This window comes from Theobroma cacao, chromosome 6 (genome assembly GCF_053813885.1).
Source record: "Theobroma cacao isolate CCN51 chromosome 6, ASM5381388v1, whole genome shotgun sequence".
In the NCBI taxonomy this organism is placed as follows: Eukaryota; Viridiplantae; Streptophyta; class Magnoliopsida; order Malvales; family Malvaceae; genus Theobroma; species Theobroma cacao.
Window position 1 is genome coordinate 26,281,467 of NC_142644.1, and position 24,367 is coordinate 26,305,833.

At 36.6% G+C, this 24,367-nt stretch overlaps 4 protein-coding genes across 4 annotated transcripts; 3 read left to right on the forward strand and 1 right to left on the reverse strand.

Annotated features, from left to right (window-relative positions):
- Positions 1-770: 770 nt before the first annotated feature.
- On the reverse strand, positions 771-2,724 carry ATL3 (RING/U-box superfamily protein). Its single transcript, XM_007024722.3, has one exon. The coding sequence runs from the start codon at positions 2,105-2,107 to the stop codon at positions 1,223-1,225; it is 885 nt and encodes a 294-aa protein (XP_007024784.1). The 5' UTR covers positions 2,108-2,724; the 3' UTR covers positions 771-1,222.
- Positions 2,725-9,281: 6,557 nt separating this feature from the next.
- On the forward strand, positions 9,282-13,866 carry LOC18596322 (muscle M-line assembly protein). The gene is made up of 7 exons (XM_007024725.3): positions 9,282-9,569; positions 9,964-10,362; positions 10,473-10,525; positions 11,295-11,332; positions 11,535-11,853; positions 12,442-12,755; positions 12,972-13,866. The coding sequence occupies exons 1-7, from the start codon at positions 9,557-9,559 to the stop codon at positions 13,582-13,584; spliced, it is 1,749 nt and encodes a 582-aa protein (XP_007024787.3). The 5' UTR covers positions 9,282-9,556; the 3' UTR covers positions 13,585-13,866.
- Positions 13,867-14,886: 1,020 nt separating this feature from the next.
- On the forward strand, positions 14,887-18,212 carry LOC18596324 (O-fucosyltransferase 36-like). The gene is made up of 3 exons (XM_007024728.3): positions 14,887-16,294; positions 16,795-17,044; positions 17,718-18,212. Exons 1-3 carry the CDS (start codon positions 15,045-15,047, stop codon positions 17,892-17,894), a joined length of 1,677 nt encoding a protein of 558 aa, XP_007024790.3. The 5' UTR covers positions 14,887-15,044; the 3' UTR covers positions 17,895-18,212.
- A 1,477-nt stretch (positions 18,213-19,689) lies between these two features.
- On the forward strand, positions 19,690-23,938 carry LOC18596325 (K+-H+ exchange-like protein). Its single transcript, XM_018123055.2, has 8 exons — positions 19,690-20,323; positions 20,472-20,536; positions 20,637-20,735; positions 21,424-21,471; positions 21,930-21,999; positions 22,122-22,193; positions 22,769-22,903; positions 23,703-23,938. Exons 1-8 carry the CDS (start codon positions 20,129-20,131, stop codon positions 23,844-23,846), a joined length of 828 nt encoding a protein of 275 aa, XP_017978544.2. The 5' UTR covers positions 19,690-20,128; the 3' UTR covers positions 23,847-23,938.
- Positions 23,939-24,367: the final 429 nt, after the last annotated feature.

A 24,367-nucleotide genomic window follows, 5' to 3' on the forward strand; every position in this document is an offset into this window, starting at 1 on the left:
AATGCAAGATGGAGTGAAGACTACAGACCTTGATCATTTCAATGAAACGGAAATATTCCTTGAATGATGCACTCTCAAGACTTAATATCCATGATTCTTGTACAAATTAAAAAGGGAAATTTTATTTAGTGTTGTAATTCAAAACAGCATTAAGAGATGTCTGTACAAGTCTACTAGAATGCGGCATTTGACATGGTGCTTCATTGAGTTTCTAGTCTGCTTTCAAAACCTTATCCCATAAAACCAGGCATTGGTTGTTGTAAGCCCTTGTCTATAACCTAAACCAATAGCAGCAATATGCTATTTCCCAACTATTTGCACTACATAACCAAACCTGAGGTCTAGGCTTGAGCAATTAATCATGTGAACCATATGCTAGTGCTCTAGGCCTCCCATTTTCTTTATTTTTCATTCCTTGCAACTGAAGACAACTTGATTTTCAAAGCAAATGGGTAAGGGATTTGGTCTTAGATAGTGATCAATTTGAAATAAGAATATAATTTAATCAGGAAAGGTCAGTGGTTTAGACTTATCAATGCCTAAAGGATTGTACATGTTCTAGAGGCAGGGGAATTAGTGTTTTTAAACTGGTTCAAAAAGAGGTGATCAGAAGGTAGAATTTAAATGGGTTGTACGCTAAGACCTCCAAGTAAATCAATGCATCAACTGAAATTAAGTTTTGAAACTAAATTTATTGGATGATATATTTCAAGCATGCTTGAAATTGTTGCAGTTCAATTCTATGCACAGCAGTACTATCAAGAAATCAATAACAAAAACACAAGTTAATCGTAAGGCACGATAAGCAACAAAAATGTTGAGGAGTTGGATTAATAGCTTTACAATAGATGAATCCAGATTGAAACAAAGTCTTCTGCACAAGAAGGAATTGTTTCTGATACATAAATTGTAGGAGAAGATAGATTCATTCACCTCCGTGATGCAGAGAAGCCCATTGTCTCCAGATACATCACCTATTTCAAACATTTGCTCGAAACCTGTTTCAGCTACAGAATTACCAACATCTTGTATAAGAGACTGAATGCCTCAAAATGCCCAACTCATATCATTGAGCAAAACCATTGTTTCCCAAGAGAACCCCACAAATTCTCAAGGATGGAAAGAGTCCAATTTGATCATCTCCAACCATTACTGCTTGGATAATGTAAAATAGATATTCAGGAAAATCAGCTCCTTATATTCAACCATCTACTGAGTAACTTCAAACATCAACAGAACTGCTTCCTGAACTACTGGGAGCCACCCTTTTTTCCCTGCTTAAAAGCCTCTTCAAAGACCTCAATCTTGTAGGCATTGGAGACTTTGATTCCTCCTCTGGGAAATTCTCATTCACATTCATAGGAACATCAATCACCAACATCCCTTCTTGCCTACCACTACCAGATGCCAGGGAAGACGAAGCAAAAGAACCAGAACCAGAAACAGAAGCAGAAGCAGATGCACCCTCTTCCAAACAAGCACCGCCGCTGCTAACCTGAGTCTGATTACCCCAAAACAACACATTTGTCGGAAAACTAGGGGAATCTGCCGAATGCCCAGAAGCCAAACCATCCTGTGGAGACTGAACATGACCATTAACATTAGCATTAACTTCATCTCCTGACGTAACAGAACCTGAATTCTCAACCTCAACAGCAGCAACAGGATTTCTACAAAGAGGACAAGTAGAGTGTGATTGAAACCACATATCAATACAATCAACATGGAAACCGTGGTTGCATTTAGGAAGCAGCCTAGCTTTCTCTCCTTCTACAAGCTCAGACAAGCAAACAGCACATTCAAGTCCATCTTTGAACTCTTCTTGGCGAAACATTAACACAGGAAGCGAAGCAAGAATTGTGGGATCAAGGCCTTTAGTTGCACGTAGAGGATGAGCAGTGTCTTGCCCTGGAGCAAAGACAAAACGGCGTCGGTTGCGGCGTGAGGGAGGAGGAGTCGGTTCTTCAATGCGCCACCAAAACCATTTAGCATAAAGATGAAGAAAAAGAACAAAAACCACCACTAAGAAGAGAACAATTATGGCTATGACCATGATCTTCCCTGTTATTGCCACTGCTGTTGATTCATCAAAGCCTGGCTTATCCATGGCTTGCAGACGACAAAGCTTTTAACTTGTCAGGAAATGAGAGTACCCAGATGAGAATTTGAGTGGAATTCTGCAAAAAGATTAGATCTTTATACTTTTATGAGAAAAGAAATGAGAGCTAACTAGATAAGAAACAGTCAAGAATTGCAGACTCAAGTGGGATTTTTGTTTCCTGAGGAAATGAGGGATAACCGGATGAGAAAAGGTCTAAAATTTCATAACCCAACTCGGGTTTAACATCTAAAGAAAGCAACCAAACAAATACAAATAAATGGAAGGAAATGAGGGGAACCCAGATGAGAAAATGCGCTTAAATTCCAAAAACAATATGGGTTTTTCCTCTTCTTAATAGGAAGCAATGAAAAGAAATTTGGACAGGTGGGTTTGAAAGGTGGACGGAAAATGTAGATACAAGTTGGAAGAGAATTCAAAGAAGAGATCCCGAAAGAAAATGTCCACTTTGAGGACTTTGATATAGAAAGAATTAAAGAAAGAGAGATTTTTTTGGACTTTGCTATTGAGAGAGGTTGGGGAGGGGGGTTGAGCTGCAACAAGTGAAGAAGATGACGCTACTTGGGTCCAACTTTCTGACTCCTGCCATGGCCTTTAACATAGGCATAGGCTGCGCATGGGACACTAGAATTCTACCACTTCTTTTTTATTTTTCTTCATTTTGTAAACTTTTTATTCTTCATTTCAAACAGTAATAAATTAATCCTGTCATTATCAAAGCTTTGATCCCATTTTAAAGAAATTTCTTGCCACTAAATGACAACCCAAGTTTCAACGTTTCCAAATCCTTGATCCTGTTGTGTCGCTGCTCAGACATTTGTTTTCAAAATTTTGCAGTTTAGAAGGTGATCAACTACTCATTTAGTTTTTGGAACAACCCAAGGTGAAATTTCACCTCAATTACTGGATTTGACATATGGTCATCCTCCCACCTACAAAATTTCCATCCTGTAAGTACTTGTCAATTTCTATCAAACCTTTCAACTTGGTACTCTCCTGTCAATGCAACCACACACAAATAAAAAGTTCCCTTCCCAACCCAGCTTCTGGGAAACAGCCTCTAGACTTACGCCTTGGTCTTTTTCCTTACCTTGTTTCTTTTTTAGGTAGTCAAATAACTACCTTTGCTTTCATCAATCTGAGCTCACATTCCTCCCTCGTTGCTTTCTTTGCTCAAATCCAATCATTCTTGCTTAAAACAGTATAAACATCTTTTAATCATATTTTAACGTATGTGTGCCTATGAGAAATCTGTATCCAATATGAAAAAAAGTTGATTGTGCAAATGTAAATCAATTGTAAAACCTTCTCTTAATGATTAAATATGGGAAGCATCTAGAATCAAATTCCATATCTTAGAGCAACGGAGGATATAGAAAATGGGGGAGGCCGAACCAATGTTGTGTACACGAACCGTTGAACTTTACAAAGGGGGAGCCAAAAACAGAAGGGGAAATAGTTCCTGTGGTATTAAAGAAATATCGTCCACAAATTTTATAGGTAAAGCTATGGTATGCATCTTTGTCTATGAACAAAGAAATGTTGACTTTGATTGTGGCATTGACTGGTATAAAGATTATGCAATAGACCCAAGCAATGGCAGAGCATTACAAAGAATCTTGAGATCGCATTGCAACTGTTTTTTTCTTCTCTCTCACGGAAGGATGGAACGTTGGTGCTCCATACCTAACAACCTTAAACCCCAACTTGAGGTTCAAGTCTTGACTCATGACCCATGACCCATGACCATGACCCCCTCGCCCCGCTCACAACTTTAGTGGAGACGCTCTCAATGCTCATCTAATTGTGTGTCTTAAGCATTTGAACCATTCAATAGGGCAATTAGAGGGGGTAAGGTGAATTTGAACTCAATGCACTTTGTTTGAAAAAAATTCGAATATGATTAAATCTGAATTTATTAAAAGATCAAAAATTTAAATGGGAAATAATTCGAAATTAAAATCAATTCGGATTTATTATTAAAAATATAATATTTAATCATCACTTTTATTTTAAATGAAATCTAAAACAATTTTAAATTCAAAATGATTCGAATTTAAATATTGATCCAATTCAAATTCATTAATTTATCATATCTAAAGACACTAACAATTAGGTCTAAATTAACACCGATTTTAAGATATTATTTGGGGTGATATTAAGAGATTAAAAGGCAAACCCCGAAATTCAGCTCCGATTATGGACTAAGGAATGTCAAGGGTAGTGGTACTAACATTTCAAGCTTGTTCAAACACTGTTTACTGAGTGAGTGGTGGACAGCATAGGTGAATAATTTCAACTAATGGAATAACTACATGAAACTTGCTTTTGTAAGGTCATCTATAGGCTCATAGCCGACAAATTTTCACATGGGTTACCCAATTAATCAAATCTTTAATTTCCACCTTCTTTTTATTTTTTATTTTTAAAACACAAGTCTCAAAGAACAGTAATCCTTTTGATTCTTGATTACCTTGGTCCGAAAATACCGCTGATTTTGCACCCGCTTTTCAACATTCGCAGTAAATAGAAATTGACTTGATGGGTTGTCCCACCATGGATGGAAAACGGTGGGGGTTGGTTTCAACTGAAACTCAACCAAAAATCAAACATGTTTTAGCCAACCTTCCCCATACTCCGCAAACAACATTCCAATTCAACCGCACATTTTTATCACTTCCCGGATTCAAAGTGAAAACAGAATTTATGATGATTCGGTTTGATTTATATTTTTTACAATTTTGTAAAAATATAAATCAAATGAAACTTATATTAACATCTTTTAAACGTGGGCTGCTACATGTCGAGGTGAAAGGTTTTTATGTTTAAAGCTAATAATTTGTTTGATTACATTATTAGCGTAAATTATATGCATCTCAAATAGTTTTTATAAAATTTTATTATGATATTTAATTATTACAAGCGTTTATATTTATTCATTGTCATATTATAATACTATCACTTGATCACAATATGTCCATTCATATAAAAATAAAATTAAAGATTATAAATACTTAATTACATTTAAAAGTTTTCAACTTTTGAATTTATTTATTAAAAATGTGATAACATTTGATTCACTAATAATGTACAGAATTTATACAATACAATCATCAAGTATAAACTTTTATTCAATCATTATTTGTTGTTAAATTTAAAAATAAGAATTCCAGTTGCAATTTTAATTATGTGATTCATATTGTTTGCATAATTGTACAGAACGTCCACCGTTTATAATAATTCTGTGCTCGATGAACAATTGTTACATGACAACTATTTTTGTGGCTTGGTGGTTTATACTAAAGCAATCATGTTGTCCATGGGTGATAAAAATTACAAAGGCAATAAACAAATTTCACGACTGGGACCGCAAAACAATCAAGTTCCAAAATCATTCAGCTTTTGAATATTCATTAGTTTTTGCAAGACCGAACTATAATTTAAGCTTTTGCAATTTGCATGCATTTAACCGCTGTTGCTGTTCCCACATTGAAACAATATTGTTCGCATGATTTTGCCACAATTTTGGGCTTTAAGTTTACATTTTTTGAATACTCGAAAATATGAAAAGTCAACAAAATAAGGTGAGACAAAATGATGAACAGGGAATGATGTTTTGTCCTCATGATGGCCAATCGATGCCATCAAGTGGTAAAAACCATAAAACATAGAGACGTGGATGAATTGTGAGCACTAATCACTCTTTTGTCTTGGGGGGGCGGGGGGGTGGGCGGTGGCGGGCTTTTGAGAAAGTTCATGGAAGGAACAGGCCTAATATTATTCCATAGGGATTGATTTGCCCTAGTGAAAATCAGCCGCTCTACTTTACTTTGAACTTGTACCTTTCTTGTTTTAAGGTTTCAAACCCACCGTTATACATCATGACAAGACAGATTACCCTATACTAGTTTTGTTCAATTCTTAGAGGCAGGATTAAAAACAAAAAGGAATACAGAGAAGAAAATTTTACTCAAGTTAAATTCATAAATCGGATTGGTAAGATCAAGGGGAAAGCTTTGAGAATCTATTCAAAGGTACCAACTGATTAAAAATAGAATATATAAGCATATAATCTTAGATAGTTAAATTCGAGTTATAACACTCTTTTAGGTTTGATTTATAATACTAATACTAATACTAATAATAGTTCGGTATTCATTAATTGAAATTATTAGAGTCTTTTGCCACGGGCTGTGTTACTTGTAGTTTGGTGCAATTTTATTTCTTTTTGGTTATGTTTGGCCTACTGCGAGCTGTCGTGTATGAGATTGATTAGTTCTGTCAGGTCGCATTCATGAGCCATGGCCGCATTACAACTTCAAGCAAATTGAGTCATTGAGGTTTCAAAGGGATGTTCTCCAACTTAATTTAAGTCACGTGAAGAATGTGAATGGAAGTTCTAGTAAAGATTTCGGAATCTCAATGATTATTGGGTATAAAACATAGCAATCAATTACTTTTTTAATATAAAAAAGAAAATTTAAAATCCTATTTTTTATATAAAAAATATATATATACTTATGATTATATTAAATATTTAAAAAATAAAAACATCTATTATTACCTCTTTTTAGAAAGATTAAAATCGAAAAAGTCAGGTCACTTTTTTTGAATTTCGGTGATACGTGCCCAACATTCCACAGACAAAAAAAAAAACCCAAAGACACATTGTAGCAGATTGGATTGGCTATGGGCTGATAGTTCAATTCAAAGTTGGGTTTTGCTTCGTACCCAATGACTTTTGTTGTCTCACGGTGTCATATCATAAACCTTTAGTTTTGTGACAAGTGGATAAGCAGGATCCATAGGCTCAATCGACCTGATTTTATGATATCCTGTCATTTCGTTCGGTAATGGCTTGAGGTTGGGGAAGAGGGGCCAGGCCGGGGCGGCCTAGCCGGCCACCACACCCTTATCTACCTATGTCCACATCTTAGCCTTTTTAGTTAGCCAAATTTTAAGAAAACACGGTTGTATCTATCATAAATTACTGCTTAATTTCACTTTAAATGTTTAATTCTCCATTTCCATTAAGTAATGCCTGCAGCTAGAAACGAGTAATACTTTAAATCTTAATCCTTCTATTTGCCATTAATTCGCACTTATACTAGTACTTTTTCTTTTAATCTTTGGATTTAATTCAACCCTTTTTTTTTTTTGCAACACCAACAGAATTCTAAGTATGGAAACTCCCAATGGGTGAGTGGTGATACAATGTTAAAATAATAAAATGTCATAAACAAACTATTAATTGTTATTTGTTGAACAATGAGGTGGATATTGAGCTACAATAGTGAAGAATAAAAATATCTTTTCATTTACCATCTCTATTTACATGTTCAGATTCAACTTTAGGATCTCAGAAAACCCTCCTTAGGCCCCAGTGCAAGATATCGAAACATGACATTTGGCCCAAGGAACAAAATGAAGTTATATTTCTCTACTACTACCGGCGAAGAAAGAGGGAGGAGAAAAAACAAAGAAAGAATCCAGAGAGCAAACTGACTATTCCTTCTTTCCCTTGTACCATCGGGACAAAAGAATTGATGCTTCCGATAAGATAAACCCGTAACCTTTTGGCAGCAAACAATCAACTAACTAATTGAATCATATTTCAGCCTACCATGTTGTACACATAAGAAAATCAATAAAAGAATTTATACAGGTATCTGTTTTTCCCTCCTTTAAGAAGAACCCATCAAAGAATGGATCATCGATCCTTTACCGGCCAGATAGATAACTTCATTAAATATACCCAAAGCTCTCACAAACTGCCGACGTAAGCTCCAAGGAAAGAGGATTCTCAATCCATTCACCGATTGTTGTGGCAAAGGAAAGCAAGGAAGAACAGACAAAGTTGCGGTGAGGGGCTACGTTAATCCTACAAAGAGGGCAAGTTGGACGAACTTTGAGCCAGGCATCAATGCAGTGAACATGAAAACTATGGTGGCATATGGGCAGCGCTCGGAGTTTTTCCCCCTTGGAGACCTTGCTAAGGCACACCACGCAATCCATTTCGTGGCTGCTGCTTCCTTTTCCAAACCATTGCTTTAACCATTTGTCGTAAACATGGAGGCAGCTGATAACGAGGAAAGCCATGAAAACCAAGATGATTGGAAGCATCTTGGCTGAATATTTTGATGGAATTCTGGGATGCACAGCTTCAAATTCAAGCAAGTTGTTTTAGTCGGTTGTTTTGGGGATAAGGAAAGAAATCTCGGAGGAATTTGTTTGGTCTGGCCCGAGTCAAACTTTATGATCCTATTTCTTGGACAGGAAAGCCAGGGGCGCTGGCTGCTGCCGTGTATACTGGCAAGTGGCCAATATGGAAACTGTGTCGTAAGAGGCTGAGGTGGAAACCCGTGGCCCTCGTCTTATATTCGTTGAAGATTTACTCCATTCCCGGCTTTGACAAATTAAAACATGTCCGCTATCAACAGTAGGTCTAGATGTTCAGTCAGAGAACTCCAGCAATTAGTTAAATGACCAAATCATAAAAGCTAAAGCTTTATACTGAAAACGTGTAAAATTGGCGTCTTCCTTTGAATTGCTGAGGCTTGAAGCATGCAATAAATATGGGCCAGCCTACCCGTTCATGAATTTATATATGCAATGTATCATGTGACGAAAAGGCCAAAGGCCGAATACTAGTAGGACTCCTTGATATTTTTCCTTAGAATTCTAGATACCAGGAAATTAGAATCTTTTTTTATTAATTAAATGTACATATGAAAGGTAAAAAACCACTCCTAACCAACTTCTTGTACGTTTGTGTGTGACAATTTTGAATTTGTTTAATAATTGAGTTTGATATGAAATAAAATTAGATTATTTAAGCAGCCTATATTTTCTTAATTTGATCAGCTTCTTAGCATTACAAATCCTGCTTTTTATTACGAGTGAAATACTATTAGGATAAGTCGTTTGAGTGAAATAAAAGATCATGTGGGCATAGGCTTTTGATAAACTGTTGATGGGCACTCTATCCGTTCGTTTCTAATCAAATCAAAACTGGAGGCCTAAAAATTGATGGCCAGGATGAAAACCCAAATCCACCAAATCACCAGGCCCTTTAACATCAATGCGGGCTTTCGGAAAAAGTAGAGAGTATAAGACTGAACTCGTTATCCAAAACCCAGCGCCTGCAAATATCAGACGAGTATCTCTTTTTAACCGTGTGTGGCTCTCTCGGCTTCACGTTCTTTTCTTTTTTGGCTCTTCCAAAACACTCTCTGCATCTCAAATTTCTATAGCCGAACTCAGTTTCTCTTTCTCTCCACATCTATCTTATTCTGATATTATCAGCATTTTTGTAAAGAAAGAAAAAGCTGTCTCTTTTTTCGTTACTGAAATGCTGGCGTCTCAATTGTGCTGTTATATTTTGTTGAGACAAGATTTTAAGTCCAGAGTTTGATTCTTTGGGCTGAATGAGCTCCCATGCCTTTACTAGGTAGACTTTTCCTTTCTGGGTTTCTCTTTGTTTCCGTTATTTTGCTTTAGTTCAAGAGATTTTTACTGCTTCTGACCACTGCGAAGAAGAAATATGTCAGATTTTTTTGCCTTCGCAATTGGCAAGTTTAGCTTCAATTTGTAGTTGTTGAGTTTGTCTTTTGGTAGACGAAAGTGGGTTACTTGTATGGATTTTGTGTTGATAGGTTGTTAAGAATTCTTGTTGTCATTTTATTTGTCCCTCCTCTGGTTCTTTTCACCAGAAAAAGAACTCTTGCAGCAAATATATTGGTCCTTTTTCATATTTGGTTTTTCTCTTGGGTTTGTGCTTCTTTCACCAGCTTCTGCTGATAATTAACTATGAGCATCTTTGTTGTGCTTGGCGGCCTGGACAGATATTGCCACTGCTCAACCTTCCTTGCAAAGTCATCTGGTTCCATTGAGGGCTCAAACTCTTATCCAGGGTCAAGTTTTGTCAAATCCATGGAAATCCTCCCAACTTCCTACAAGGCTAAATTTTCATGTGGGGCACCTGGAGACTCTGACTCAAGGTGGTAAACTCCAGATTAGAGCTGTTGCTACCCTTGAACCCAAGTGCTCAGTTCCAAAAGAAGATGGACGTAATACGTCACAGCTTGGCCGTGATTCAAGTCCTTCGTCCACTCAGCTTGAATCTTTGAAGTCGGGAGACTCAGATGAGGAACCGGATGAGAGAGAAAAGTTAAGACGGATGAGGATTTCTAAAGCAAATAAGGGAAACACACCATGGAACAAAGGCAGGAAGCACAGTGCCGGTAAATTTCCCTTAATTGACCTAGGCTCTTGCACTAGTCAGTCTGTTTCTATTTTATTTAGTGCATTGTTGTTACAGTTTTATGACAAATGCGTATACTTGTATCTGCAGAAACCCTTCAACGGATAAGGGAGGGAACAAGGCTTGCAATGCAGAATCCTAAGGTGATGTCATGTAAGAATTTTTTATGTTTTGAATGTGGATTGAACTTTGTATGTTTTTGTGTTTGCATAGAGTGAAATTAATTACATCAATAAACCTGTTCCCCAGCATTTAGGTTGTCGTCTGGTACACATTTGAATCATTTAATTCATTCCTGGTTAAGAACAAAAACCGAAAGGTCAGGTCGTGAACTCTTAGAAGGCCCCCCTTCCATCCTTTTATTTTGTACATTATTAAGGTGCAATCTTTCATTGCAATCAAAATAAAAATTGGTATGAATATTGTGTGAATCTACTGATCTATCTGTCCTTAAATAATGAGATCTCCCCCACGCCATAGCATAAATTGGCTAATTGCTGTAGTTTCTCATCTTTCTAGAGCATCTATATTTGAATTGTCTGAAGTGTTCCAATCAGTTGTTCATTTATACTCTGTCAAAAAAAAGTTGTTCATTTATAGATGAGGAATGTTTCATTTATATATTTGAAATTTTGTATATCTGGAACTTACTTCTTTCTTTCATAGTTTCCTTTCACATTAGTGAACCTCTACCGATCTCTTTTGAGAATGAAGCATTTCTAATGACTTTTTTTTAAAAAAAAAAAAAAAGATGGAAATGTGCTAGTTGAATGGGGAATTGATGGTGTTATCTATGGAATATTGAGATTGCCTTACACCAAGTTGAAAGGAAAATATCTTCTTCATCTCATATGCAATCACATTTATTTGTCACCAGATTTTTTTACTTCTTAAAATAAATTGGAAATGCAGGTCAAAATGAAGTTGGTTAACCTTGGACATGCTCAGAGGTGGGTACTTTCTTGTCAGGCTTTTAGTTTTAAAATGCCATCTCTATCTATTAAATTCTAGAAAGTCCTAGTCATTCAGAGTTCTTATATCTGTCCAGAATTGGCTTGTACTTGGGTTTCAAATACCATATATCAAAATATCTGAAATTTATATATGCTTTTGTTTCTACCTTGTTTGACTCTCTTCATAATGATCCTACAGCAAAGAGACAAGAGAAAAAATTGGAATTGGAGTGCGAATGGGATGGGAAAGGCGCCGTGAGAAGTTAATGGTGCAGGAAAATTGCCACTTTGAGTGGATGAACTTGATTGCGGAAGCTTCTAGAAAAGGCTATTTGGGTGAGGAAGAGCTGCAGTGGGATTCTTACAAGATACTAGCTGCGCAGCTGACAAAGGATTGGTTGGAAAGTGTCGAAGAAAGGAAAACGATGCCTAGAACAAAAGGTAGCAAGAGAGCACCAAAATCCCTTGAACAGAGAAGGAAAATTGCAGCGGCCATTGCAGCCAAATGGGCTGATCCCGTAAGTGCTTGCACGATTTTTTTCCTTCAGCTGTGAAGATATGTCATGGATAGCAAGCAGAACCTATAGGAGTTCAGCATAAAAATGATCCCAACTGATGCCAAAATTGTAGTGACCCTTCACAAATAAATAAAGAAAAGGATGGAAAAAGTGGAAAAATAGTGTTGCAATGAGAAAGGGGAAAGTTTGTGATATTAGCATAGTAGGAAACCTGAATATTTTATTAGGCACCTCACTCTTGTCAGACCCAATTCAACTGAGGAAACTTAGGTTTGGAGGTTTCTATCCACATGCAGATCGAACTTGGATCTGGATTACGAGCTTGTTGACTTTCCCAAGTACTTTTATTTTATTTTCTTTTCAAACTGGACACCCAAATCTCAACCTTGTCAATATTTACTGTTTAGCTGCCTTAATTCCCCTCACCACCGTCTAGGCATCTATAGTCAATTGAATTGTTGCGGACTGAGAATACCCAAGATGGGATTATTCCAACTGATGTCACTTAATACTGATTTAATTACCACCAAGGTATCCTTATAGTTGCATCTGAACTTGGGTTTTTGTTTCTTGTTATTCCCTGAATAGGAATACCGTAAAAGAGTTTGCTCTGGCTTGGCAAAATATCATGGCACACAAGCTGGGGCTGAAAGAAAACCGAAGAGGAAGCCAACGGGTGGTGCACAGTCCAAGCAGAGCCCCTCAAAGAGGAAAGCTAGTGACACAAACTATTCTTCTACTAGTGAGACTATAAGCCCAATTGAGCGGTTAAGTTTACGAAGAAGAAATAAACCACTTTATAAGGATCCTATGGCAAGTTCCAAACTTGAGATGATAAAGAACATCAGAGCACAAAGAGCAACAGAAGAATCCAGGAAAATAGAAGCTGTTGAACGAGCAAGGTTAGCCATTTGTTCTTTGTCTTGGCTTATATTCTGCAAGCATATAACATGAATGGTAGCAATGCGAAATGCAAGGGTTGCTATGCCTGTTCAAACCTTCTTAGATATTTCTCTTAATCATTTCCATGCATCATCCTCTTACATATTTTGTAGCAATGAGAAAAATAGGTTGCTAATTCACTGGATAACTCTATGCTTTCATATATGACACTGCAGACTTTTAATTGCTGAAGCTGAGAAGGCTGCGAAAGCCCTCGAGGTTGCTGCAGTGAAGAGCCCTGTTGCTCGAGCTTCCCTCATTGAAACCAGAAAGCTTATAGCAGAAGCAATTCAATCAATTGAATCCATTGAGAGAGGACAGGTTACATCCGATGAGAATGGTGGATATATTTCTGTTGACTCAGCTGAACCAGTTAGCCAGGTTGAAAAGAAAACGCAAATCGAATCTGAAAACAGTGGTTTGAGCCAAGCAGAACAGAAAGAAGTAAATGGGAAGCAAAACCTTTCATTAAGTAAGAATGAGGAGTTTAATTTCCCTAACTTCATGTTCCAGAGGATAGTGAACGGTGACAATGATGAACTTACTTCTCCGAGCTCGAATAATTATAGTTTATCAACTCTCAACTTTGAAAGTTTAATTAAGAAGTCTGATTCATCTAAACATGTTGACCTGTTGGAAACAAATGGGATTATCAAACATGAGAGGAATCCTCTACCAAATGGAATCAAAGTTAAGCTGAAGGATGGTGACGTGCCCTCTAAACCAGTTACTGTAACTAGGAAATGGGTCCGTGGTAAGCTTGTTGAAGTGACTGAAGAAGCTTCATAAATATCATAAACTAGACATAGATATTCATCTGAGCTTCCTGAACATACTGAGCATATACTGCAATGTGTTATCTGCAAGAGTCCAACAATCTTCATGAAGGAGCTTGGGCACTGCCACTGACTTGTGGAGTTTTCCCAATTATCAGCTCTATTTAGTATTTGCAATTGGCAGAATCAATCTTGATATTACTGCGGCACTTGAAGCACAGATGTATCTGTCAGTACTTTTTTTAAAATTGTAATATTAGATTAGTTCTTAAATGAAAAAGTATTACTTTCTTCATTTTTAGCTCTTTGTTGAACTGCCTTATTCTGAACCATGAATGCTGTGAACTACAACGTGTAGGCGATAGAGTCTGACTGAGGTGCTACATTAGAATCCTGGTTTGGAGTTTTGCATGGCAAACTATAATGCTTTATATGTACATATTCAAAGACTGCATGGAATGCAGGTTTGTATTACATGAAAACATTCACCAGGTAAAAACTTTTCCAGATTTCAACTATGGTAGTGTTTTAAGTAAAAACACAGCTCTACTTATTACAGTCTTGGTAGCTCTTAACTTGGGAGTTGATTTTTTTCCCCACTTCTGTCCTCTTGCTTTCTTTCTCTTCTTTCCCATTCTTGATCTCCTGTTCCACCTCCTCCTCCTAACCAACAAAAAAAAAAAAAAACCAAAAAATTCATTAACAGACAACAAACACACTGAATGTAACACAGATAATATATCAAAACTGAAGCTTGCTAGATCCATAGTAAGCAAGGCATAAAGAAAAGTCAGTTACATCGATCCTTTCATTGATGGGCCGCTTAAACCCATGCACAGCTGCTCGGTTCGATGCTTTGAGGGTATGGAACCACAGCCACTGGTCCTGCTTCTGGCTCCAGACCATCCTAGCACAAGTACCCATTGCTCTCCATCTACCACTAACTCCAACCCTCCCCTCCATTTTCTTCGAGGGTTCAAGCTCGACCTCAATGGATTTCCTCCCACCGTTTCTGCTCCTTATAATTCTTCAAATTTCAATAACTCATTGTCCCCGTGTGTAGGGTAATGATGCCTCGTGTTGCCTTGTGTTTTACTACGTGGCAATGTCTTTTTCTGTTTCTGACGTGGAAGGAATAGCACGATGTCGTATCCTTGTTGGATAATAATTAGATCGGGCCGGTGGATCCAACCCACCCGAGGCAATGGTGGGCCGGTAGGGAGTCATTTTCTTCCACCGACCGTTTCTGCTTCATCAACAAATTGGCATTCTTGCTTACGCCAACTCCACTTAAAATAAAAATTCACTCTTTTTTTTTTCTTCTTTTCATCAAAACCCCAAAATGTAAAACAATCCCCATTTCCATTCTAATCACCAGAAAAAACAGATTTTCAAAATCGCAGTTATCATCACCGACTCGGCCATTCACTCACTCACTCACTTCCTCAGTCGCCGGCTCACTCCTAAGCAACGATGGACCGAGATTCATCCGACGAAGACGACGATCGCCAAACCTTAATCCACCAAAATGACACGAAGAACCTCCCGCACCAAATCCCCGCCAGCCCACGCCCTTCCACTAGCCCAAGATCAAGTTTCCACATCGAAGAGCTCGAATCGCAAATCCGACGGCGTTTTAAACTCACCTTCAACAAACGTTACCTCTTCGCCATTTTCCTTCCTCTCCTAATCATCCCAATCTACTTCTCCACCGACATTCGCTCCCTCTTCTCTTCCAACATCTCCTCCCTTAAATTCAATACGGTGTCCGATCGAATCAGGGAATCACAACTCCAAGCTCTTTATTTGTTAAACCAACAGCAAAACTCCCTTCTTTCTCTCTGGAATCACACTTTCGTTAACTCTAATAACAACATTACAGCCGTCCAATTTGATGACATCAAAGCCTCATTACTCACTCAGATCACATTAAACAAACACATCCAGCAAATCCTGTTATCCCCTCACAAAACCGGGAACTCCCCTCAAAACGGCACTCTCTTAGACCCCAACTTTGCTGGTTACAGTTTCGACCGATGCAGAAAAGTTGACCAGAAATTTGCTGAAAGAAAAACATTCGAATGGAAACCAAAACCGAATAAGTTCTTGTTCGCGATTTGCTTGTCGGGTCAAATGAGCAACCATTTGATTTGTTTGGAAAAGCACATGTTTTTTGCGGCGGTTTTGAATCGGGCGTTGGTAATTCCGAGTTCGAGATTCGATTACCAGTACAATCGGGTTTTGGACATTGAGCACATTAACGGTTGTATTGGGAAAAAAGCTGTTATTCCATTCGAAGAGTTTATGGAAATCAAGAAGAATCACGCTCACATTGATAAATTCATTTGCTATTTTTCGAGTCCGCAGCCGTGTTACGTGGACGAAGAGCATTTGAAGAAGTTGAAGTCGTTGGGGATTTCGACGGGGAAACTGGAAACGGCTTGGAAGAATGAGGATATTAAGAAGCCGAGTCAAAAGACGATTAAGGATGTGGAGGAGAAGTTTGGTTCGGATGACGATGTGATTGCCATTGGGGATGTATTTTATGCGGATGTGGAGAGAGATTGGGTTTTACAACCGGGTGGTCCGATTGCTCATAAGTGTAAGACTTTGATCGAGCCGAGTAAGCTCATTTTGTTGACTGCTGAACGGTTTATTCAGACGTTCTTGGGGAGTAATTTCATTGCTCTTCATTTCCGGCGACATGGATTCTTGAAGTTCTGGTATGTTTTTTGATTTCCTTGTGATTTTCTCGATTTAAAAATTTGAACTTGTTTAGGCAAGTAACAATCTTTTCTAAGCAAATATCTTATGCTTAGTTTGCTTTGGTTAAATATTTGTTAGTTGGTATTGAGAAGATAAGTTTCCTCTAGGTGTGTTACTTGTTTTTGTTTCAATTTATCTGTTTTTAGTTGAGCATATCATATGCTTTAACTTGAGGTCGTAGGCTCTTAATTCAAAGTGCTGAAATTTGCTGGAGCTTGAAATAATAGTCTGTAACTCTTCTTGTCCTAGGCATGGACAATTGTTAAAATTTGGTTCAAAGTATTTTGCACTAATATGGAATTCCATATTTTAAATTCCCATAGAAGAAAAAATAGGTTGGCATTTTAATTAAAAGCACCTTATTGGCATCTTGGGTCAGTTTCTGTCTCCTTTTGTTGTGTGAGATGAGATGAGTTTTGTGTATAAATGCCACTAACATTTCTTGCTCATCTCCCAGCAATGCTAAAAAGCCAAGCTGCTTTTATCCTATTCCTCAAGCTGCGGATTGCATCACTCGAATGGTTGAAAGGGCCAATACTCCAGTTATATACCTTTCAACAGATGCAGCAGAAAGTGAAACTAGTTTGTTGCAATCGATGGTTGTGCTGAATGGGAAGACAATACCACTTGTGAAACGTCCTCCTCGTAATTCAGCCGAAAAATGGGATGCCTTGTTATATAGGCATGGGCTTGCGGAAGATCCTCAGGTGAGATTTTGAAACCATTTTCGTGTTAACAGGAAGAACATATATGGATGCTTTTGAAAATGTCCTGTCTTTTCAAAGGTTAGAATGGATACCTGGGTTAGTCCTTTCACTGTCCGTACCCTCAATCCTTATGACTTCAGGAGTTGCTAGATTTCAAGGCTGACCTCTTGGAGAAATTATAGTAGGTTGCGTTGCTCATCTGGGTTGTCAAGACGTGAGGTTTGTTTCCCCATCACACTGGGAAATGGCCTGTTTTTTTGATCACATTTCACCAAAAAGATCCAAAGTTCCCGGTATACATATTAGATGTTACAAACAATTGAGGGTGTTCTATCTGTTAGGTTATTGCGCAAAATATGACCTGTTGAGTTTTTAATGATAACAGAGCTCCCTTCTCTTTCCTTGTTCCACTTTCTACCCCTCTCCCATCCCTCTGAAGTTCAAGCTGCGGTTGGTTAGGAAAAGCATGAATCAGTGGATATTTGAGTTTGCCCCTTAGATCAACAGACGCTTTTGAATCTTTTTAAGTTTTTGTTTCCATTATTCTTGAGGACGGTGCCAAAGTATTTTGTATATTCATGATGAGGGTCCTCAAAGTATTGACCTTTTAGTAGCGATATCATTACAGTTTTCTTAGATCAATCTAAACTTGATCTTAATTGTTACATTGAAGGTGGAAGCTATGCTGGATAAGACCATCTGTGCTATGTCGAGTGTGTTCATTGGAGCCCCAGGTTCAACTTTCACAGGGGATATTTTGAGGCTCCGAAAAGACTGGGGAACTGCATCTTTATGTGATGAGTACCTATGCCAAGGTGAAGACCCAAACTTTACCGCAGGTGAGGAGTGAAGAACATGCAGAAATGGCAGGTTGCAAATTCGCTTTAACTTGAATTTTCTCATGCTTCTTGCTCCCGGAGATTGTCTATTGCGGAGGATGGTTGGTTTGCGGTTATTGTATTGTAGTGTATTATAAGAGCATTAAATTGATTATTAGTTTTGCATCATTCTTACACTCTGGTCGAGTATGTTTTATTTGATCCATTTTGGCGTTCATGAACTTAGCCAATGAACCTGAATTGATTTGTTGACTTTGTAAATTGCAATCAGTAGTTGGAGAAAATACTTTTTGGAAGGAAGAGCCTGTGGCCTGCATTTCTTCTTGCAAGGAAGAGACTGACTTGACTTTATCATTAGCCCATCTGTAACCCAACAGCAGACCCATTATTATTTTATGAGTGGAAAGCTCATGGAGTTAAACTAGTGAATGCATAGTGCCTTTGTTAGGAATGAATGTGATTGTGATTCTTGGGGACGTAATTACTTAGAAGGTGATTGTTGAGCGAATTATATATGTGAAAAATATTGATTTAAATAATGAAAAAAGAAAAAAATAAAGAATGATTAAATAAAATAAAATTTTAAAAAATAAAGATAAAATGAGAAAGAAAGAAACAATTACAATCAAATATGTGAAAGTTTCCAACTACGACAGAGATCGGCATTCCCAGCTTTGATCCCCTGAGGTAAATGTGAAGCCTGAAACGAACTGAATCCATAGTAGCCCTAGAGATATCAGTTGTAGTACAAGCTTCTTCCCACACTTGCTGTTACTCCTCTCAGTCCTGACGAGATACATAGATGTATGCATTCCAAGCCAATCTTAAGAATAAGCACAGAGAGAGATCGATTCAATGGAGAACAAGAAGCTTTGCCTGAGGTGAGCGCTAGGGACCCGAGTTAGGATTAAAATGAGAAAGGTTCATTCTTCTCCTTTTTAATGAATATTGCCTTTCCTTTGATCATGAAAAGATAACACGAGAATATCATGCCTTCCAATTAAATTATAGAACGTGATTCATATTTTCAATACCAATTTATTCATACTTTCAATATCAATTTTACCTTTTTCAAGAGTTAAAAATATTCAAATTACTTACTTAATAAAAAAAATGGAAACAAATGAAAAATGGCTTGCTTGATTAATTGTGAACATAAATTACATAATTGAATCCAACGTGGATGAAGAAAAGAAATGATGTAGGCACTTTCTGCATAGTTGCATGCCATAAAGTTTTTCTTTAAGAAAAGTATTTAAAAGTGAATAAAGGAAATTGGAAATTATAGAGATAATGCATAAATAGCTAATCCAACTTACATCTAGCTTATTGGAATCTTATCTCCTCTCAACAAAATGTTCTACTTTGAACCTTTCAAACATTAAAGATGATTGCTTTCCTCCTTTCACAATGTTATTGGTAAAAATCTAATTATAATGTATAAAAGAAACTTCTTTTAGGAAACAGGTGATCGGAATTTAAAAAACAACAAAACGTAGATACATAAATATTAAAATTTTGTGTTAAGATAATTATATAAATTATTTAATTAGAGTTGGAATATAATATTACTATTTAGTTAGATTATAGTATTTAGTTAAATTTATAATACAATATTATTAGTAAATTAGAGTTAAACTATAAAATTATTAATCTCGTTTTGTGAACTATTCAAGTTGACCTTTACCGGACCACTTCAAATTTTGGAGTGTTAACAATAATTATACAGATAATTAAGTTTGACTATAAAAAATCTTTTTTTAATTGTTTACTATTACTACTTAAAAAAAGAAAAGAAAATAGTTTCGCCTTCTAACCGATGGCTTAGTCCCTACGGTTACAAGCGCGCCGCTACGCCTCCGCCTTGCTCTTCTTAGTATTCCCACCTTTCTTGTTTACACAATCTCTCAAACTGAAAAGGTTTCTTTATTTTCTCCTTTTATAAAATGTTTCATCGAATCAGGCTTCTTGACTCGGTCTTTTAACTCTTTCTAAACAAAACCAAGATTTTTATCTGCAGTCTTTAAGCAGTTGAGTGTTTTTTGTAGAAAGAGATCTTTTCGTTTATTGCTCTTAACTTTGGAATATACAGATCCCTTTGATTCCATTCTTGTCCATTACCCATTTGAACCAAAAGAATCAATACCCAAAACAAGACTCTCCCACCACTATAAATTCTTCTCTTTTCTTTGCGTCAATATTGAAGCATATATATACTTAATCATAATATAAAGGATATATCATCATGAGGGCAAGATTGGTGGTGTTCCCAATTAGAGGGAGAAACTGGTGCTTTAGCAGATCCATTGACCCGTCTGCAGCAGAATCCAGCGCTGCCAACACTCCTTCCACAGTCAAAGAGCTTTGGAAGAAGATGTCATCCGATTCCAAGCCCCTCAATGCCAAGGCTGAGGTTCTTGTTGATTTCGTTTCCAACAAGGTACACCCTTTCGTTTTACTCTTCTTTCTTTCCATGTTAAAAATGCCAAATGCTCCACCTTTTTATATTTGCATTTCTAGCTTACATTAACTTCAATGAGTATTTGAAAAGGTGTTTTTGTTTGGTTTCTTTATGGTTTTTAATATAGATGAATAAGGCTTGGATGGGTTTGGAAAAGGCGCCTGAGGGCAGTTTCAAAAACAAGCTACATGGGTATTACTTGAAAATCCAATATGCTTGGTGTAAGTTTTTGGATTGGTTGGCGTTAGTTTATGCTGATTTTAATTTTTATGTTTTGGTTTAATGTATGTAGGTTCGGATTGCGGCTTTTAGCTAGAGTTAAGCCAACTGAGATTTTATTGAAATCTATAACCAAGGAGGTTACTAATGTTCAGATTACATACCCCTCCAGGTGTTTTTTTTATGTTCCCCTTTTGAATTGCTACGTGTTCTGTTTTGCATCTCAAACATAGTTATTTCATAACCTTGCTAGTGTTTGGCATATTCAAATGTTCTATAGGATCTATACTTACGTTTTTTTTTCTTTCTATTCAGACAATATCCTATTTTTTATCTAGCTTTGACGACCAGTTTTGTGGTGAAGGAACAGCAATATGCTGAAGTATTAAAAGGGATTTTTTAAAATTTTGTTCAAATTGGAATAGCTACCATGTTGTTGGTATAACAGCTCATAGATAGCAAATCTTTTGTCAAACAATGCGGATAGCATTTTTATAAACAATCATTTGCCCATAGTTTAGTTGGTGGTGTTTTGTAATTTTATTTATATTTTTTAGATGTTATCTAACATTTTTCTTTAAATTAATCTTCCTCAATATTTAAGAATGAACAATAGTAGGCATCCTTCTGTGATTTGTTCGTATGTTGAGATATAGATGCATATTTTGTGACCTCCATGGGAAAATTAACATGACAGACACTTAAGAATACCAGATTTCAGTCCACTATTGTCTGGAATTTTGGAGAATTGCGGGGAATTTAGATTGATGAGCTAAAACTTGTTAAATTATGTTGGTTTTGTGCATTTTGACATGATTCTAGATTGCTGGTCTGTTCCTGATACTTTTAACATTTTGCAGTTTAAATGCACGGCTTGTGCGGCGAAGATTACGGCAGATAGCCTTGAGGTAATTGTTCTACCCCTTTTTTATCTGCTTCTCTGACATTCTAGAGATTAGAAGGTAATTCCCATGCACAAACTTATTATTTTACCATGAAAGAGTAGTGGACAATGCTTGATTATTTTCTAGGTTTCTATATTTCCAGAATGAACATGATCTTTTTTTGAGTTAAATAGTGGCAAAGGTCCTTTAACTTGGTATTTCTGAGGCATCACTGCTGTGTTATTTTGAGATTGCCTGTCTGCCTGATGTCCAACGGCATACAGATTAGAGAATCTCTATACAGTTTTATGCCACAGTGGACAGTTATTGATATCTTGACATTCGCCCGCAACAATTCAATGAAAGAAAGGCTTTGGAGCTTTGTTGTTGTGTTTAATTGCCTATACATGTTTGTATATTCTATGAGTTCCTGTAGTTAAGCAATATTAGTCTAAAAATAATGAATGTTCTCTGATTTTCAGGGGTACTGTTATACACAGGAAATATTTGTATGGTTCAGTTTCATTGCTTCCGGTGACTACTGCATTTGCTGTACGTATATGTTTTTTTCTCGTTGTTCCATCATTTACCGTGTAATCTCTTTTGCCTGTTGAATCTTTTTTTTTTCATTTTTTTTTGTCTCACAGTCTCACTTAATCTTCTTTCTCATACAGGTTCTACCTCTGCCTAACATCCCATTCTTTTGGGTCTTGTTTCGCACTTATTCGCATTGGCGGGCTTTCCAGGTGGATTTTAGTGTTCTTAGAGTTAGATACTTCGGGATTGTTTAAAAGAGACAGTCGTTGAGGGATTTCTTTACATGGTTAATATTGGAAATGAATAGTTTATCATAACCTTATTGTAGAATCTGGTTCTTTATGGTAAAATTTAATTCTATGTCAACTAGATGGGTCACATCACTGATCAGCTTTAGCTGCCTGGCTGTGATAAAAGACACATTTGTTGTGTAGACATTCAACGTGAGTCATATATGCAGCCATAACTTGTTTTGCACAGGATTAGATATTCACAAATTTGCTTCTTTTGTCACGTTGTTCCTTGTTACTGCTATTCTCACCACCTATGGATATGTCTATAAAGTGCTTTGCTTGTTCTTTTGCTTTCCACTTCTCATATGTGCATGCACATGCATGGTGTTTCTTGCTTAAGGAACAGCAGAAGATCTAGTTCCATATCTAGCTGTATGAGAAAAAGGAGTTTGATGGCTGTAGTCACTATTTTTGAACCCTTCACTTTATGTAATTCATTTGTATATGGTATCAGCATCCATCACCATTGGTTGTCTATGTTGATGTTGCAGGGAAGTGTGAAGCTCCTTCAGCTAGTCTCAGATTACTCCCAAGCTCAAAACTCAATTGTTTCAAATGGGAAGAGCAATGAATCTGGGCAGAATGATTCCAACTATGGAACCAAGGATCCACAAGGTTTAGTATGGGTAAGCTAATCTGGAACTAGTGGACCTAACTGAATTATATTTCTTATTTGTATATGATGTTAGTCATGAGTATTCCATGCTAACTTCTGCTTTGCTTTAACCATAAATTGAGTATCATAGAATTTCGTTAGGTCACCATTGAATCTTGATCAGAGTGAAGAAGATTTTTAAATCGGTCATCATCCCATTCCTCTTCAGTTTCATTCCTGTTTCATGTTCCTATGTTCTGTTCATGTGTTTTAGTATTATTATTATTATTTCGGATTTCTCAACCATTTCTAGCAAAGCATCAAGAAAAATAAAAATGAAGGTCCATTTTTTATCTTGCAAGACCTCATAATTGTCGAACATCTAATGTAATTGACCCATCAGTGGAAGTAGTGTTCCACTCGCTACCCTGTTTTTGCACTTGTGTTTGTTTTTTACTCAATTACGTGCAAACTATGTTTCATTGAGGATTTTCATTTTCTTATGATCAGTTTTTTAGTAGTATTGATATTTAGGAGTCTAGTCAATATACATTTTGGTAATAACTTGGTATCATTTTCTCTATCATTACTGAGATTTCTCAGTAGCAACCGTCACAACTTATCACAAGAATGCTGAGAATTCATTTGTTTTACTTAGGTTTTTCAAATCCCATATGACATCTAGCAAACACTATCTTATGATAGTTTGTGCTTTAACTTGTAACTATTTTCAAATCTGAATGATGTACCTGAAGAACAATTTCGCTGATGCATTGTCCTCTCCACTGCTAATATTTGTTTATATTTTCCATTCTCAATTTAATGAATAGGTGTTGGAGCCATCGAAGGAATTGGAGCACATTGTTCGCCGGGGACTTGAAACTGGTAGCCTTAGTGAACAAGCTATTTCAGATATATGCATAACCTTTAGCTTGAACAAGACAGATGTCTTAAAGTACAGAGATTTAGTGTAATTGGCATTTCTTTTTTGTATTCGAATATGGAATATAACAATATGATTCCACTCAATCTTTTTGAGTAAATATTCAAGTGCAATATAATTGTATTTTCGGTCGTTTTCTCTTTTTTTTTTCTTTGTTAATGAGATTGGAATAGGAAGAATATAAATGACATGCCTAATGATGCAATTTTACTTTGCAAAATGAAACGTATCCAAACAAGTAGACCACCTACATTTTTGAACTAAATTTTAAATTTCTTGCATCCTGAAAAAATCAACATATTATAATTTTAAATATAAAAAAAAAGTACAAATCAGAATTTCAAAATCACCATATTGGCATTTTGTATATTCTTGTTATGTTAATTGAAAAGGATAGTAAAGTCTTGATTCAAATTTTCTTCCAATCAGATTGTTTAAAACAAGTAGTAATTCATTTGAAATGAAGGGCTAATTCGTGTATCTATTGAAGTAGGATTCCTCCAAATTTGATAGTAATCATATTAATAAATATTTAAGCGTTAACTATGAACT

What these genes read in the sequence shown, in the direction of transcription:
- ATL3 (XM_007024722.3), bottom strand. Translation starts at nt 2,107, where the DNA reads ATGGATAAGCCAGGCTTTGATGAATCAACAGCAGTGGCAATAACAGGG.
- LOC18596322 (XM_007024725.3), top strand. An exon ending in AGGCAGGAAGCACAGTGCCG is followed by an intron (nt 10,363 to 10,472) that starts GTAAATTTCCCT and finishes TTGTATCTGCAG; the next exon opens with AAACCCTTCAACGGATAAGG. An exon ending in GAAGCTGTTGAACGAGCAAG is followed by an intron (nt 12,756 to 12,971) that starts GTTAGCCATTTG and finishes ATGACACTGCAG; the next exon opens with ACTTTTAATTGCTGAAGCTG.
- LOC18596325 (XM_018123055.2), top strand. Translation starts at nt 20,129, where the DNA reads ATGAGGGCAAGATTGGTGGTGTTCCCAATTAGAGGGAGAAACTGGTGC. An exon ending in TTCAAAAACAAGCTACATGG is followed by an intron (nt 20,537 to 20,636) that starts GTATTACTTGAA and finishes TAATGTATGTAG; the next exon opens with GTTCGGATTGCGGCTTTTAG. An exon ending in CGGTGACTACTGCATTTGCT is followed by an intron (nt 22,000 to 22,121) that starts GTACGTATATGT and finishes TTTCTCATACAG; the next exon opens with GTTCTACCTCTGCCTAACAT.
- LOC18596324 (XM_007024728.3), top strand. Translation starts at nt 15,045, where the DNA reads ATGGACCGAGATTCATCCGACGAAGACGACGATCGCCAAACCTTAATC. An exon ending in CATGGATTCTTGAAGTTCTG is followed by an intron (nt 16,295 to 16,794) that starts GTATGTTTTTTG and finishes CTCATCTCCCAG; the next exon opens with CAATGCTAAAAAGCCAAGCT. An exon ending in GGCTTGCGGAAGATCCTCAG is followed by an intron (nt 17,045 to 17,717) that starts GTGAGATTTTGA and finishes GTTACATTGAAG; the next exon opens with GTGGAAGCTATGCTGGATAA.